This window comes from Pavona decussata, unplaced genomic scaffold (assembly GCF_977016875.1).
Source record: "Pavona decussata unplaced genomic scaffold, jaPavDecu1.1 SCAFFOLD_4, whole genome shotgun sequence".
Classification (NCBI taxonomy): domain Eukaryota; kingdom Metazoa; phylum Cnidaria; class Anthozoa; order Scleractinia; family Agariciidae; genus Pavona; species Pavona decussata.
This window is the reverse complement of record NW_028145428.1, coordinates 404,408-419,821: the sequence shown is the minus strand read 5'-3', so window position 1 is coordinate 419,821 and position 15,414 is coordinate 404,408. Positions and strand designations below refer to the sequence as shown.

The window sequence follows — 15,414 nt, the reverse complement described above, 5'->3', positions numbered from 1 at the left end:
GCTTTCTCAGTCCGCCATAGTTTCAAAGAGTCTTTTGGCTTTCCTTAGTAGATCGGAAAGACAAAATGTGTGCTGAAGAGAATGTAGCCCAGACAAAGCCCAGAAACAGCTCGCATTCACGAAAAGAAATTTTAACATGTACATTCAACGAATTATTTTTAAACCGGCTAAAGATGGCTTTCAGATCCGTCCAGTGCATGGGTTGTGGATGAACAATTCTTCACCAGGCTCTCGCAGATGGGGCACCTGTTTGTTTTGATGTTATAAACAAAACTATCAATTTCGACGTAAAATTTTTCATAAAACTTTAACAAATCTTAAAGAAACTAGTTGTAATGGTGTTTTTTTTAACTAGGTTAAATGGGAAATGCGGAATTTACAACGAAACTGAGAATTCTCTAGTATGTAGTACAGCAGAACCTCAATTTTATAACGAACCTCTGTGTAACAAAGTCAGTCCCAGTATAACGAATGATAATCTTCTTTTAAGTTAGAGTAACATAAAAAATAACATCAATATAGCACAACCTCTTAAGAGCTAATGCAACTTTCTACACCGGCCCTTCGTTATGTTGAGGTTCCATTGTACTATCTGTTTATTTCAATTAATTTATGTTTTTGTCTGCTTTAAGGTTATTAGCCCCTCGGCCAACACAACAGTAACGCTCAAGTCAAAGAGGTTTTTGGTCCTTGAAGATGTAACCATTTCTTCATCTTTGTAAAGTACGCGAATAACATCGTTATCATCATCGTATTCTTGTACTTCTCCCTCGTACCAGCCTGGTTTGAAAGTGGTTCCTTTAAGGTCATTTTCAGTCCAAAGCACATGAATCCTGGTTCCTACTTGTGTCATAAGTTCTCGCTCTTCTGCCACCCAGCTTTCTTCCAATTTCTTTGGTTTTTGTTTTTCCCGGGTTGACTTTCTGCTTGGCTTTGCTTCTTCCCCGCTCTCCTGGTACTTCCTCCTTTTGGAGGGGGCGGGAGACATTTCTTTACGAGTTTTTACACTATTTCCAATTTTTTCAACCACAGCATTCTCGAGCTTTAGTAAACCGTGTTCTTGTCGATCAAGGATGTCACCTATGGTGCCTTGCACTTCAAGCTTGTCGTTGTGAACAACTTTCTTGAGACCACACTTGTCTCTAGTTGAAAGAACAGCACTATCTGAACCAAAGGTACGACTCTTAAGAACATACAGCTTAGCTTCCTTTTCCTGAGCTAGTAGCTTGTAAATGTCCCTTAGAATTGAAATTCTTTTCATTAGTTCCATTCGTTCTCTACTAAACGCAGTTTGAATTTGGCCGCCCTTTAGCAATCCGACTCGAATAATAAGTTCATCCTTTGTGCCCAATGGACAATACCCATGAAATCTTAAGACGGCACGCAGAAAACGCACTGGCTGCTTGTTTAACTGCGCTACGGACAATGGTACTTCAGAGAGGTTACCACTGTACGTTGTGCAAAAACCCGTCCAAGAACTTCCTCCTTCTGTTGCTCTCGCAATACCTTCAACCAGTTCGTGTTTCTTTCCTGTTTCCAAAAGTTTTTTTGAGGAACAGATTGCTGCAAGTTGCTCTCGAGTATTTTGGATGAAGAGGGAATGTTTAGACCAAAATTCTTTGGAATCATCTTCTTCAGCCAATAACTCCGCATCCTTGCTTGCAGAAGTAAAAAATTCTTCTGCCTGACGTATTGGAATCCACGCTAAGAATGCAATTGTGGATAAAAGGTCCTGGGAAGGCTTAGGGTAAAATACCTTCTGTGATAAATCAAGGATATCTGAGGGGAGAAATAGCTGTGTGATTCCATCCCATTCTCCTACAGGCAAATCTCTGCGAACCTTGTATGGAAGGTAAAGCATGGCCTGGGTGTGTTCGAACCTCAGGAGGTCAGGAATCGGCTCCCTTTCAAACTTCTCTTGCATTTTTTCACGCCATTTGTCATCTTGCCGATAGACTGACACTGAATATATTTGCTCTTCGATGCGTCATACTTCAGGGAGTGATAGTCATCAGCATAACTTCCTATGAAGTTTTCTTCAACCCCGCTGTTCTGTACAAGATAACCATATATACCATTCTTGACAGCACTGTAACGGAGATCACATGATTCCTTGCGATCTTTGCACAGGGAAGAGAAGTACTTGAGCCCCTCGTCATCATCAAAAACAAGACGATCTACAACACCACAGAAGCAGCGAATTGGTTCTTTGTTAAACATGGTGCCATCTATAGCCACTCTCACATCAGTCGCCATTTTCTCCATGTTCTCTTTGTGGGCTTCGGTTCCAGGAACTGCAGATGGGTTAATTTGTTTGGAGCTAAAAGGTTCATGCCTTTCAAGGGCTTTATTTTCGGCGGCATGGCAACACTCTACAAAGTTCCGTTTGCTTAAGTATTCAGCAAAAGATCGCTGAACAGCTTTGTCCAGATTTAAAAACTTGACTAGTCTTGCAAGTAACATCTGAACAATGTTACTTGCAGGTGCCTCTGAAGGACCGTTATCAACAACAAAAATGAAAACTTCCTTAACTTGCAATGTTTCTGGGTTATGAAAAAACGCATCCAGTTCTGGAATGGACATCAGATAGAATATTTCGTGAAACACTCTTAGCACAGTTTCTGGCTCATAAAGCGACAAGTTTATCAATGTCACAGCTTTTCCTGTTCGCGTAACTTTAACCTCTGTTTGAGTTCCTGGGATATTTAGATTGGCAGAATTAAGAGCAGGTGTGTTAAAAGGTAAAACGTTTGACTGTAAAAATAAGTGAGTTATTGGCGTCACAGTGTTGTTCCTCGATTGGTCAAAGGTATGGTCTGGATATTCTATACTTTTCCATGTCCTTCCAGGTTTGAGAACAGGAGGTAACTCACCATTGATAATGCACTTGGCATCCTTGGAGTCTATCATGCAAGAACTTTCATACTGATTTGCTTCATCACAAATGAAATTGACATGTGAAGTGGACCAATGTGCGTTAACCGGATGTTTAAAGTCTCCTGTGCTGGGCGCCTTATGAAGCGATATGTTTGCGTTCACATTTCTTCCAATATGATGTCTCTTTGCTTGATTTGTGCCTTTTTTGTAATTCATGGTGTACGTGTAAAGACAGGAAAGACTGACGTCAAAGTTTTCATCCGCCAAAGCGAGAATAACATCACGAGCTTCACGCATTATTGTTTTGTTATCCATTACTTTATAAAGCGTATTCTCGTACAACTTTGAGTGCGCCTGTAGTCCCCCACCACCCCTTGCAAGAACGTCTTGTTGTCCAAAGGCGTATTCGAGCAGAGCGGGGAGTTCCGGAAATTCATCGCATTTGAGCCTCCGACCACGACCATCACATATGGATTTGAAATATTTTGCAGATAGTTTTTGCAATTTCTTTTTTTCAAACTCCTGCTGCTGTTTATTAGTCATATCACTGTGAACAGAGAGGACTGACATCTTCATAGTTTCATAGTTTCTGAAAAGAGAATCGGATCTTACTGCTTGACGCACTATTGCTCTCCGGCTTTGAAGAGTCCGTAGTCGCATTACAGTAGTGGCACTCGTCAGATGAGCAAATATTCCTGTAAAAATGTCTCTGTCTTTTTTCGTGTCAAGACAACTTAAGGCTGTTTGAAAGGAATTGCTAAGTCGCTTGCGAACCTCAGAAGAAAAAGCATTCTCAGAATGTTCCTTCGCCATCAAGGTTAATGTCTCCTGAAGTTTAGTGATGTCAGTATTATTTGCCTCACATAAATACGCTTTCCTGGAAACAATAAGTTGAGCAATATTCAGGTGCTGAGATAAGGTATCAAAAGTGTCACTTGCCCTATAAAATCCTTTATCCTCAGTTCCAAGATGAAAATTTTTGTGTTTCCAGTAAAGGTCAAAAGCTCCGTGGGTAGGGAGCACAAGGCATGAAATTATTTCCTTGGCCACTTCTACAATGCTTGTTAGTTCAGCGACTCTTTTAGCTCTTTTCTCGATCCTTATGGCAATTTCCAGTTCTGCAATGTTCTCTTCTAGAGTTCCATTATTTCTTTCTTTGCACTTGCCTATGGTTTCGCTGTTTTTCTTGATCCAAATTGTTTCAGTTCACTCTAAATTGCGCAAATTATTGTAAGCTCAAATTTCTCCTTGCTGCTTGTAAAAGCTTTTAGAAACGCCGGGAAATGGAAAAAACTTATCGCAAGATAAAGTGACAGAGGGACTCGCTGTGCATTTTGCTGTGCTAGTGGCTGACGGACTCGTTGTGGTAGCGCTTGACGGACTTGCTTTGCTAGTTGCTGATGTTCTTGCTGTGCAAGTCCCTGGTGGACTCGCTGTGCTAGTGGCTGACAAACGTGCTGTGTTAGAGCCTGACGGACTTGCTTTACTAGCAATTGACGGACTTGCCTTGCCAGTGGCTGACGGACTTGTTTTACTAGCGGGTGAGGGACTCGCTTTGCTAGTGGCTAACGGACTTGCTTTACTAGCAGTTGACGGACTTGCTGAAGGACTTGCTGAAGGACTTGTTTTGCTAGCGGGTGATGGACTTGCTTTGCTAATAGGTGACGGACTTGCTTTACTAGCGGCTGACAGACTTGCTTTACTAGTGGCTGACGGATTCGCTTTGCTACTGGCTGACGGACTTGCTTTACTTGCGGGTGATGGACTTGCCTTGCTAGTGGCTGACGCAGTTGCTTTATTTGCAGCTGACGGAGTTGCTTCGCTAGTTCCTGACGGACTTGCTTTGCTAATGGCTGACTGACTTGCTTTACTAGCGGTTGACGGACTTGCTTTACTAGTGGCTGACGGACTCGCTTTGCTAGTGGTTAATGGACTTGCTTTGCAAGTGGCTGACGGACTTGTTTTACTAGCAGCTGACGGAATTGCCTTGCTAGTGGCTGACGCAGTTGCTTTATTTGCAGCTGACGGAGTTGCTTTGCTAGTTCCTGACAGACTTGCTTTGCTAGCAGCTGACAGACTTGCCTTGCTAGTGGCTGACGGACTTGCTTTCCTAGCAGCTGACGGACTTGCCTTGCTAGTGGCTGACACAGTTGCTTTATTTGCAGCTGGCGGAGTTGCTTCGCGAGTTCCTGAGGGACTTGCTTTGCTAGTGGCTGATGGACTTGCTTTACTAGCATCTGACGGACTTGCCTTCCTAGTGGCTGACGCAGTTGCTTTATTTGCAGCTGACGGAGTTGCTTCGCTAGTTCCTGACGGACTTGCTTTGCTAGTTGCTGACGGACTTGTTTTGCAAGTGGCTGACGGACTTACTGTACTAGTGACTGACTGAGGGGCTGAGGGGCTCATTGTACTAGTGGCTAGCGGACATGCTTTGCTAGTGCTTGCCGGACTCGCTTTGCCCGCTGTCGACAGACTTGTTTTGCTGGTGGCTGAAAGACTTGCTGAGTAAGTAGCTGACGGACTTGTTTTGCTAGCGCCTGACGGGCCCCCTGGGTTACTATCCGCCGCCATGTTACAGATAGAAAAGGAAGGGATGAGATGTGCATCAAGCGTAACTGCAGAGCGAACAAACCAACCCATAATAGTTGCTCTCAGTAAAGGTGAATTTCGTGTAACTTCCGTAATTTTTCTCACATCTTTCAATACGTTTTGATTAGGATCTCTTTCTTTAATCATGTGCTTTTCCACAGTTCTTCTCTACTTCCAGCTATTGCCGCCATGAAAACAGGTGTCAAACCACATGCGGAGCCACATGTCTGAAGTGGAAAAGCATTGAAGCAAGAACTACCACACTTGTGCTCCTTGTAGGCTACCCCTGGCTGATGTATAGGGATCGGATAACGAGGGTTGGTGTAGGATTTTCCACTGAATGTATGAAGTGCTTCAAACACTGGTTTCATAACTGTAAGAAGATTTGAAGGCAACTTCCAACCAAGACTATCTCCGTAATAGAGTTCATTAAGAGAAGTGCTAAAACGAAGTAGGTCCAATGAGATCCATTACCCACCAAAACCTTGCCATCATTCATTCGTTTTACGTTTAGGGCAAAATGAATGTATTTCAATTGTGGTAGTTTGTTAGTAATAGTACTACACAGTCGCTGTTTAGCTCGCACTGAGTGGATTAATGCTTCGGTGCAAACTGCAAAGTAGTGAGTGTCATTTCTTTGGTTAATCATTGCAAAGACACCATCGATTATGTCACCATAACCATCGATCACAACACAATTTACTTAGCTGTTCTGCTGTAATTCCGCTGGATAATATGGTAGAATTTGGCGAAGACATCCAAATGTGTTCCATAAAACTTCTCACATTAGATATGAATAATTCATTTGCTTTTGAAGAGCACAGGGTTAACAGTTGATCAAACCACGCTTCTTCATCTCTCACATCCTTTTTTGTATCCTTAATTTGGTACTTCTGTATTAAATAAGCAATGTCATCCCTGGAAAACGTGCCAAAATTCTGCCATCTCGCAACTGGTTTGCACTGCTGTTGAACTTCATGCGATGCACCTTCTTGCATTTTATATAACTCCGAGCGAACTCTTTGGCACGTGTTCAATGGAGGCATTTTTTTCATCAAAGATGGATCTGTTGTGCGGTCTGCTTTTCGTAGAAACATCAGTTGTGGTGTACCCAAAGTGCTTATGACTGGTGGTACAACAGTCGTTTTCGAAGCAACTCGCGAAGACATGTCGCTAATAGATCGCCTATAATACTGACTACTCAAAATTCGTTGCAATACGATTATAGACCTACTGTACCTTGACTAAGCGAGTAAAAAAAGTCCTTTTCAATTCGGAACATAAGACCACGTAGTGCGCACGTGAACCTTTAAATTATTTAAATTTCACAAGTTTTTTTGTCACCTTGAGTCGCGTGCTTACACTGAAGTGGCCACAGATGACTCGGAAAAGCACATGCACCGCATATTTGTTTATAAAAAATCCATTTGTCTTACTTGAATTAGCTTTCGAGGTCGTCTCTTTTGCGAGTAAAACTAGTAAACATCGCTTTGAGTGGCAAATTAGATTTTGGGAACTGAAAACTTTCCAAATAGACACATCTCAAATTATTTCATTGCTCATTACATATTCAGTGACTGGTAATAAAAGAGCATATTCAATCACAACAGTATAATTGCTTGATTGTTTATTGTTAATCCAACTGTGGTTAACTAGACTGGCGCGTTGTTGCATTCATAAGACATTCGTGTGCAGCTTTTTGAAGAGAAGAAAGCAAAAAAAGAAAAAAGCACTAAAAATCTGGGAATTGAACCACATGGAAAACTCTATAGATAGACATCATAGCAAGATTTGTAGCCGCGATCATAGCCGCTTTGTAAAAAGTGACAGATTTTTTACAATAACTTCTCACTTTTTAATTGGTCATTTAAAGCGTCAAAAGCTGGTCAAGTCATAGTAGACTTGACAACACACAGCACTTAATCACCCTCGAATTGCTTGTGTTCACTTCTAGACCTTTGCCTGCTTTGCGTTATAGAAAAGAACATGGCGAAAGCTCATATCGAAGTCGACGTGTTAGTCGGGGAAGAGCTCAAATATCAAGTTTTTATTTCTGACGAGCAAAAGGAAATCGATCTCGCTACAACAAGAGACAATGTCCTGCAAGTTGTGAAAGATTTTCTTCCCCTTAACTACATATTAACAAAGCCTGTTGGAAAACAAGAGCGCACATGTATTCCTGTAGCCTCTGGACAAGAAACTTTTGTATCACTAGGAAAATGTCTTGTTCATGATGACGAAGATTCACTTAACCTGTATCTTCAGGAAACAGAGTCGGCGGCGAAAAGGACTTCGAGCACACTAAGTACCCTGAAACCAAAGCGTCTGCGTCAACAGCCCGTCTTTAAATACTTTCAGACTTCTGGAACGACGACGACTTCAGCTGCAGACTACAGCGCAGCACGTGGGCGAGTGTATTTGTACCCAGAATCGACCATAGAAAAGGCCACAGACCAAAGACAAGATTATTATAAGTTCTGGAACAAGAAAGCGGAAGAGTTGTGCTCATCGCCTAGCTTTTCAAGATATTCTAAGCAAGAACTGCATGGGATCATTGACACCCACTGGGGAATGTATGCCACCAAACTGTGCATCCAAGATGCCGAGTGAGAAGAAGAATTGGCGAAATCTCTGTCGCAGGAAATTCTGGGGCACAAATTGGCCTTATCGGCAAAAACTGTCAGCAAGAACTTAAATTTATTACGAGAATAAGACCAGCAAATAAGGTCTATAAACGAGATTACTGCACTGCGCGCTCGAGGACTCTCACCACAAGTTAAGACGACTATCAAGCAGAAAGAAGAAGAACTGAAGAATTCCTTAACAGAGCTGAAATTGGCACAGGATCGTTTGCGAAAATCGGTTGCTGGTCTGACCACTTCGCGAACCAAGGTGCTTGCTTCGGTAAAAAGGAAGACCCAAAAAAGAAATTCTCAAGCAAGCAGTGAAATTGAAACGGAGCACGGAGACTCCTCTGAGGAGCTGGCAACAATTAATGCCAGCGACGAAGACGACATAATCGCCAGACAGGTGATCGATGATGACTGGTAGTTTAAGACAGTTAGATCACAGCGCGTGTTTTTTTAAGATCGTGATTACAGCAAGAAAGTGTATCTTGGCTACAGTTAAGCCTGGTTTACACGTATGACGCAAGCATAAGAATAAGCACAAGCACAAGGATGTTTACATGTGCGATAAGCATAAGCATAACGTGACATACGCAAGTGCAGAAGCAGCCGAGATTTGATTCCAACATGGCGGAAAATGGCAACGCATGAGTAATGAAATCGTTCCATTCTCTTGTGCTTGTGCTTATGCTTGCGTCGTTGCGTCGTAGGTGTAAACCGGGACGACGCAAGCATAAGCACAAGCGCAAGCACAAGGCGCTTCTGCTTGCGTCGCACCGGTTTACACGTAGGTTTCTTGTGCTTATGCTTGTGGTTATGCTTATGCTTGCATCGTACGTGTAAACCAGGCTTTATTTGTTAGTTAACGTGTAATGTTTTTGTTTAGGAGTTATCAACTTGATGAAAAGTTGTTCAGTTTATGAATTTTACACAATAATTTTGTAAGCTAGCGCGAGCACAGTAAGGTTGCAGTTATTCACTAGTGAAAGTGTTGTTTTTGTTTAAGAGTCATGATTCAAAGTTGTACAAAATTGAACAAATTTTCACGGTAATTTCGTAACCACAAAGATATTAGGAAGTTAATGGTAAAAAATAAGGGACCGGTTTTTTATTGTTACACTATATACATGTTTGTTGCACCATTGCAAATAAACTCGTCGTCGTCGATAAATGTTCACTTTTTTTCTGGTGAAGGTAAAAACTTAATACACTGTGACCGTAAGTAATAAGCAACTGTTAAATCAGAAGCTACTGCGGCTGCAGACGTCTCGGAAGGGGACAACGCAAACTTGAGAGAAATTATTTAGAGTAAAAAAATCATGCTGTTTACGTTTCTCAAACCTTGTTACAAGGACGCTTCAATTTTACGTTCCTAGGACTAAGAGGGGATCTGGCTGAAGTTTGAAAAAGCCGAGAAGTAGGCAGACTAGGCTGATAATTGTAGACCTAGATAAAAAAAAAAAAACCTAAAAAATACAAAGTGCGAAGGTGTGAAAGTAAATCAGCGTTTTTGTTGTCTTTATTATTATTATTATTACACCAAACAACCGAGATTTCAACGGGGCTAACATTAAATTACACAACGGTGGCGCGCTGGGTCTGGGTACGAGTAGAAATGTGTCAGGCGTTTCAGGTTCTTCGATTGTTGCGACGGCTCGTTCTTTAGTATCTTGTTGTTCGCGTTTTCTGCTATAAAAGGACCTGCGAAGGAACTTAGATTGTCATTTATGTCAGGTGAGATATATGTGAACAAAATATTTCTACTATTTTCAGGGTCTGAGAGCGCTGAAGTGTCACCGAACAAACCGTTCGAATCGCGCGAACTGTCGGTCGAAATGACCCCTGCAGAAGACTTTTTTCAAGTCCAAACCCCCCTCCCGCCTGGATTTCCAGAGTCTTTGACCCCCCCCCCCTCCCGCGAGAATTTCCAGAATCCCATCCGTCGGGGGGGTGTGGATTTTTTCTGGAATAACCCATTTCACTACTGTGCAAATAAAACTAAAAAGGTACCTATCAGACCCAACGTTAAAATATTTTAATATAATTATCCATCATCAGTGATTACAAGTACATCTCAAAAAGCAGTTGTCTTCCAACAGCAAATGTTGTTCTCTTGGAAGTACTCATAGGAACAAGAAGGTGTTCAGTAAATTTCAACTGGACAATGTCATCAAGATTCAAGTTAATGAGAAACTTGGGAATTTGGTTTCTTTCTTTGATCATACTAAAGCAATGATATCCACCAATGATATAAGAACCAAAACAATACCAACTCAGGGGCTTTCATTACAAATGACCAGGGGAGAAGGGTTGGCAAAATCTGTTGTTATCTCTTCCGAACAATTGTTATTTCTTAGGCCTGCCAAAACAAACGAATAGACTATTCCCCCAACAGGGCTTCCCAAAAAAACCTAAAATGCCCCATAATTTTGCACAAGCCGTGGTGCTGGATGCAGTGTCAGAGGCGCTGAAATTTGTCAAATGCTGGGAATATATCAGTGTCATCATTAGCTAGGTCCACGTCATTCAACCATTACTTAAGCTCTCTAATTCTGACGTACAAGTCCGCTCGGGTTCAGAGTCCGAAGCATGTGCTAATGGGAAAGAACAATGTAATGTGGCATAAGTCTTCCCTTGGTCTTTATACCTTTTCCTATGTAAATGGCTTCTTTGTTCCAGAAAGAGTGGTCACTTCACTTCTATCTGGGAAGCACAGTTTATAAGTCTTGTCATTTCTGAAAGTACGGTCGTAAGAACTTGGTTTCTTCAAGGCTTCATCAAGCATTGTCTCGGCTGAGACATGTTTATTGACTTTTAGGGGGAGGGCTTGCCTCTCAGAGGCTTGAAAATGCCGCTCGTTGCAGAACCAGTCCTAATCGTTATGGTTGCAAATTCGTCCATCTTCACTTTCTTGGACTTGGAATTGAAGGTGGTTTGCCTCTTTTTCAACTTTTGGGACAGGAAGTTCTTGAAAGTGGACACTTGAGTAGCTGAAGATGAAGATGAAGATAATCTTTAACAACCTGTCGCTAAACATAGTAGTTATAAATACACACAACACAATCTTTAGCAGTAAATGGGACTAAAGACATTGGGTGCTCCCTAGCATAAATGGAAGGTGGCAGCAACACACCCTGCAAATGGAGGCAATAAGGGTGGCAGCGACACACCCTAGTGATAATGAGTAACGCAACAAGGGTGGCAGCGACACACCCTAGCAATAACAAGTAAGGCAACAAGGGTGGCAGCAGCACACCCTAGCAATGATAAGTAACGTAACAAGGGTGGCAGCGACACACCCTGCAAAGTATGGATGAGCCAGCGAGTAAGGTGCGTTCCCACCCGGGTGTAAGTGAAAGCTAAGGTGGGGCGAGAGCCCCACCCAGCCTGCAACATGCAAGGGAAGTGGTAGGTGTGCACCCAAATAATATCCCAAATACTGCCAATTACAATATACGAAAGCAGAGTCCAATAAATATGTTTTATATAAAACCTGTCCCTAAGAGGACGAGGAGGCCAGCCAGCTAGGAACCTTCTTGAGCACAGAAGGTGGAGTTCGTATGTAGAGGGTAAAGCAATTGCTTGACCATCGTCCTAGTGTCTGGATAAGCCAAGGCGGCAGGCCAGCTTCTGCTGCAGTAGTTGCGGCACCGATCCTGAAGCTGTGGGATGAGTAGAGCTCTGTTGGTATTCCTAGACGTTGGAAAATAGTACGGAGGATGGAGGTGACTTTAGCCCTGGTGAGGTAGTTTCCAGACTGGAATACGTAAAGCGGGGAAGTGCTGTTGGAGGAACGCGTGGAGAGGTACTTTTTGAGAGCCCGTACAGCAGACAGAACGATGAGATGGTGCGATGAGGAGTGTGCAGCCCTGACGGCAAGGGTCGGTCTTGGATGACTTTAAATGCAGGGTTAGACATCCTCCAGAGTTGAAAGAGACATCAGAGTTGGAGAGATGCACCAGTGGGTTGAATTGGGTCGCAGATGGAGCTGTAAATTCACTAGAACGGAGAAAACCGTAGAAGGCTAGAGTAAATGCGGACCATAGCATCAACTTGTCGGAAGGGAGAAGGTCAGAAGCCCTAGCTAGCTCCTCTTTAATCTGCCGAAGGAGGGACATGGTAATGGGAAGACGCTGACGGGAAGAGAGGCCCACTGTGCGCTTGATTCCCCGCAAGAGGAGATGAAGAAGTGGTGCGTCCTGGAAGGGGTCTGGCAAGCTGTTCTCGGTGTGAGCGAAACGGATACCCGCCAGGTAGAGCTTGATGGTTTTAAAGCTGACTTGGTCGGCAAGATAGGCAGCAAAGAACCGCAAAGTGTTCTCCGTAGCTGGAAAGCATTGCCATCCCTTGGAGGTGCAGAAGGCAGAGTATCTACGAATTCCTGCTTGGTATGAACGGCGGGTGGAATTGGCGATCGCCTGGGACTGTAGGAAGGCTAGTCGATGCGCCAGAGGGTCAGTGCTGACTTGGGAACAAGAGTTGGTTCGACATCTGCTCTTGGGGCGAGGCGGCGGAACAGCGTGATGTTTGGTAATCTTGGTGCGGATCTTTTCCCGCAGCGGCGGCAATGTGCTCTCGTGTGGAGGCTGCGGGGGAGGTTGGTGGACTGGGACGCCCAGGGAACCTTGAAGAGCCGTTGGGAGAGGACTTGGCACTAGCTGAGGTTGCGATAAGCCGCCATCTTGGAATTCTACCAACGTGGCGTTTGAGGTGTTTGGGAGGGTATCGGCGCGTTGAGGCCGGTGGCGGGGCCGCTGTGGAGGACGCCGGCAGGAGAAAGTAGAGGAATGTCCTGTGGCAAGCCAGCAACTTGGTCAGAGCGCTGAGGGGCAACCACTTCAGCGATGATCTCACGGAATTGGAGAAGTTGATCCGGTGAAAATGTGGAGACCGAAGGCATCTGTTGGCGATCTGGAGGCTGTGGTCGCCCAACATCCAAGGGATTTTCGTTCAAGGCGGTTGGAGTTTCCCGTTGAGGTGCGTGCGTGCCTGCCTGTTCGTGGTCGAAAACCTGCTGGGCCAAGCGGGTCTTCATGTCGGTTGTCACGAGATTACGAGCCGACGCGAGAAGAATCAAAGAATTCCAAGGTAAAGCATTTAGCTCCTGCAGAGCCATGGTTTTCGGGTTAAGGCTAACCGGGCGGTTACGGCGTTTGGCTGGTCGAGGAGGCATAATCGTAAAGACAAATTACAGCACTAAGGCGAAGTAAACTTGATAAAACTTATTGTGCAACGTGTACTCGCAAGGCAAACAATGAGGCACACAATTCGGACCTAATGGATATAAGCATACCTTGGTATCAATTACCTTTACTAACAATGTCCAGTTGTAATGAAGTACTGTTCAAAGGCACAAAGGTCAGTTTATGTTCTGCTATGCAGAACAAGGCAGCTATATAATAAGTAATGTCACGCAAGGTCCCTGTTTGTGCGAGATGAGTGTAATAGATGTTTTAGTGGCGATGAAGTCGCTGATATGCACTAAGGACCAAGGTTGTGTTAAGCTCCCATTAGTTAACTATATTTTACAGGTAAAATAACCATAAACCGCACTTTGGGCAAAACTTATGATCTGCCCTTCTCCAACCACCACAGCTATGACAAAACATGGCGGGCAACGGGACAAGCACAAAGATCAGGAGGGCTAGTCCAAGGTTCCGGTTGCTTTAGTGTCAGGGTTGTTACCATTACCTTGAAATTTTGTTGGGTTTTAGTTTGCTTTTGTGTATCAAAAAAATTTGTTGTGTTTTGAAAAAGATTGTTGTGTATCGGAAAATTTTGTGGTGTTTTAAAAAAGATTTAAGCGTTCTGGAAAATTTTGTTGTGTTTTCAAAAAGATTGCAGCGTCCTGGAGAATTTTGTTGCATTCTCGAAAAGATTGTTGTGTTTCGGATTAGAAATTGGGTTGTGGTTTGCCCATATGGGCCACCGTATGAATATGACTTGTGGCAAAAACATTTCTTTGAATGCATCAGGAAGGAAGCCTTAATGAAAAGAAACATAAACTGTCCAAATATTCACGTGTAGCACACTTATCATGTGTAGTGCGCTTGTTTCTGCTCATGCATTAAAGAAAGAGATATTTCACTTATAGATTGAGGAAGATTCAAGTCATGACGTTTGTTTTGAGATGCAAATTCTAGTGGTTAACCAATTGAGTGACTACTTTTCTATACCTGCCAACTTTTCCTGAGTCAAATGCATGAGATTTTCGTCTTGTCAAGACCGGAATTTCCAAAAATGTCCTAGCCACTTCTGAAGATTTCTGACGATTTTCCGAAGACTTCCAAACATTGTCAGAAGATGTTCTGATGACCTTTGAACCCGTCCAATGCAAACAGATTTTTTTTTTGTTTTTTTTTTTTTGTAATGAAGAAGAACTTTATTTCACTACATAAATACTTATTACACTTTTCAAATAGTTAAAGAAAAGAAAAAAATAATAATAATAATACAACAACTACAATGCTACTATTATTACAAAGTTGTGATAATATATTACCGTATTACAATTCTTAGCCTGTGAGCAAGCTCTCTAGCTTGGGGGTGGGGGGCTTGCTCGCAGGCTATACTATTCTATATGACAGAAGTTTATTTTAAACGCAGATACTAAACACACGTACACACAAAATCAAACTGCATAAGCCATTGCATTAGCGCGGGTACTTCCTGGGTTCGATAGGGTGATAAAGTGAAAAAACATTTTTTTCGACCAAATAGAATTTGGGGATTTTATCTAACATTTCCTGAAAAAAAAATTGAAAAATATTTAAAAAAGCGCGAGATATTTAGGAAAACGTATTTCCATATCAAAGTAAATAAATAAAAAAGGTGTCATAATCTTCTTAGTGCGAGACGCCCCAGAGGAATTTTCGCGGCAAAACGCTTCATCCGGGAGCTCTTATTTCAGAAATAAGCATATTTTGTTTACATCTCGCCTGCAGAAAATTTCTCACTTCGAATTTTATATTCTTCGCGCTTCCCACATGGAAAAGTCATCTAAAAACGAAAAGAGCCTGTGGATAAAATCCTGGGAGAAGCCAGGGCCTAAGAAAAAGGGAAAGATAGGTTTCAGCGAAGATCGAAAACGTGATCTTGCAGAGAGCAACAAAGGCTCTTGGTTCGGCTAAGAAACTCTAGTCGACGTTGAAGGTTCTGTCGAAGGTGATCACGAAGAACTGGAGCAGCGGCCTTCAAATTTATCCACTGTTATTGGATCAAGTACACAGAGGTCGATTGCCGTGCAAAAGTCCTGCAGGGTAACTTTGCAAGCGTCCTGTGAAAATATCAGACATCATATTCTGCATCCTCTGGGCCGATT

At 42.9% G+C, this 15,414-nt stretch overlaps 1 protein-coding gene and 1 pseudogene across 2 annotated transcripts; both read right to left on the bottom strand.

Moving 5' to 3' along the window:
* Positions 1 to 4,112: 4,112 nt before the first annotated feature.
* On the bottom strand, positions 4,113 to 5,834 carry LOC146489620 (uncharacterized). The gene has a single exon (XM_085103513.1). The coding sequence runs from the start codon at positions 5,611 to 5,613 to the stop codon at positions 4,114 to 4,116; it is 1,500 nt and encodes a 499-aa protein (XP_084959639.1). The 5' UTR covers positions 5,614 to 5,834; the 3' UTR covers position 4,113.
* Positions 5,835 to 9,227: 3,393 nt separating this feature from the next.
* On the bottom strand, positions 9,228 to 14,572 carry LOC146489619 (uncharacterized; annotated as a pseudogene). The gene is made up of 2 exons (XR_014863398.1): positions 13,635 to 14,572; positions 9,228 to 11,106 (listed from the first exon to the last, which is right to left on the bottom strand). The product of XR_014863398.1 is annotated as an uncharacterized LOC146489619 (transcript).
* Positions 14,573 to 15,414: the final 842 nt, after the last annotated feature.

Bases quoted from the DNA above. Each gene is read 5' to 3' on its own strand.
- LOC146489620 (XM_085103513.1), bottom strand. From the start codon at position 5,613: ATGATTAAAGAAAGAGATCCTAATCAAAACGTATTGAAAGATGTGAGA.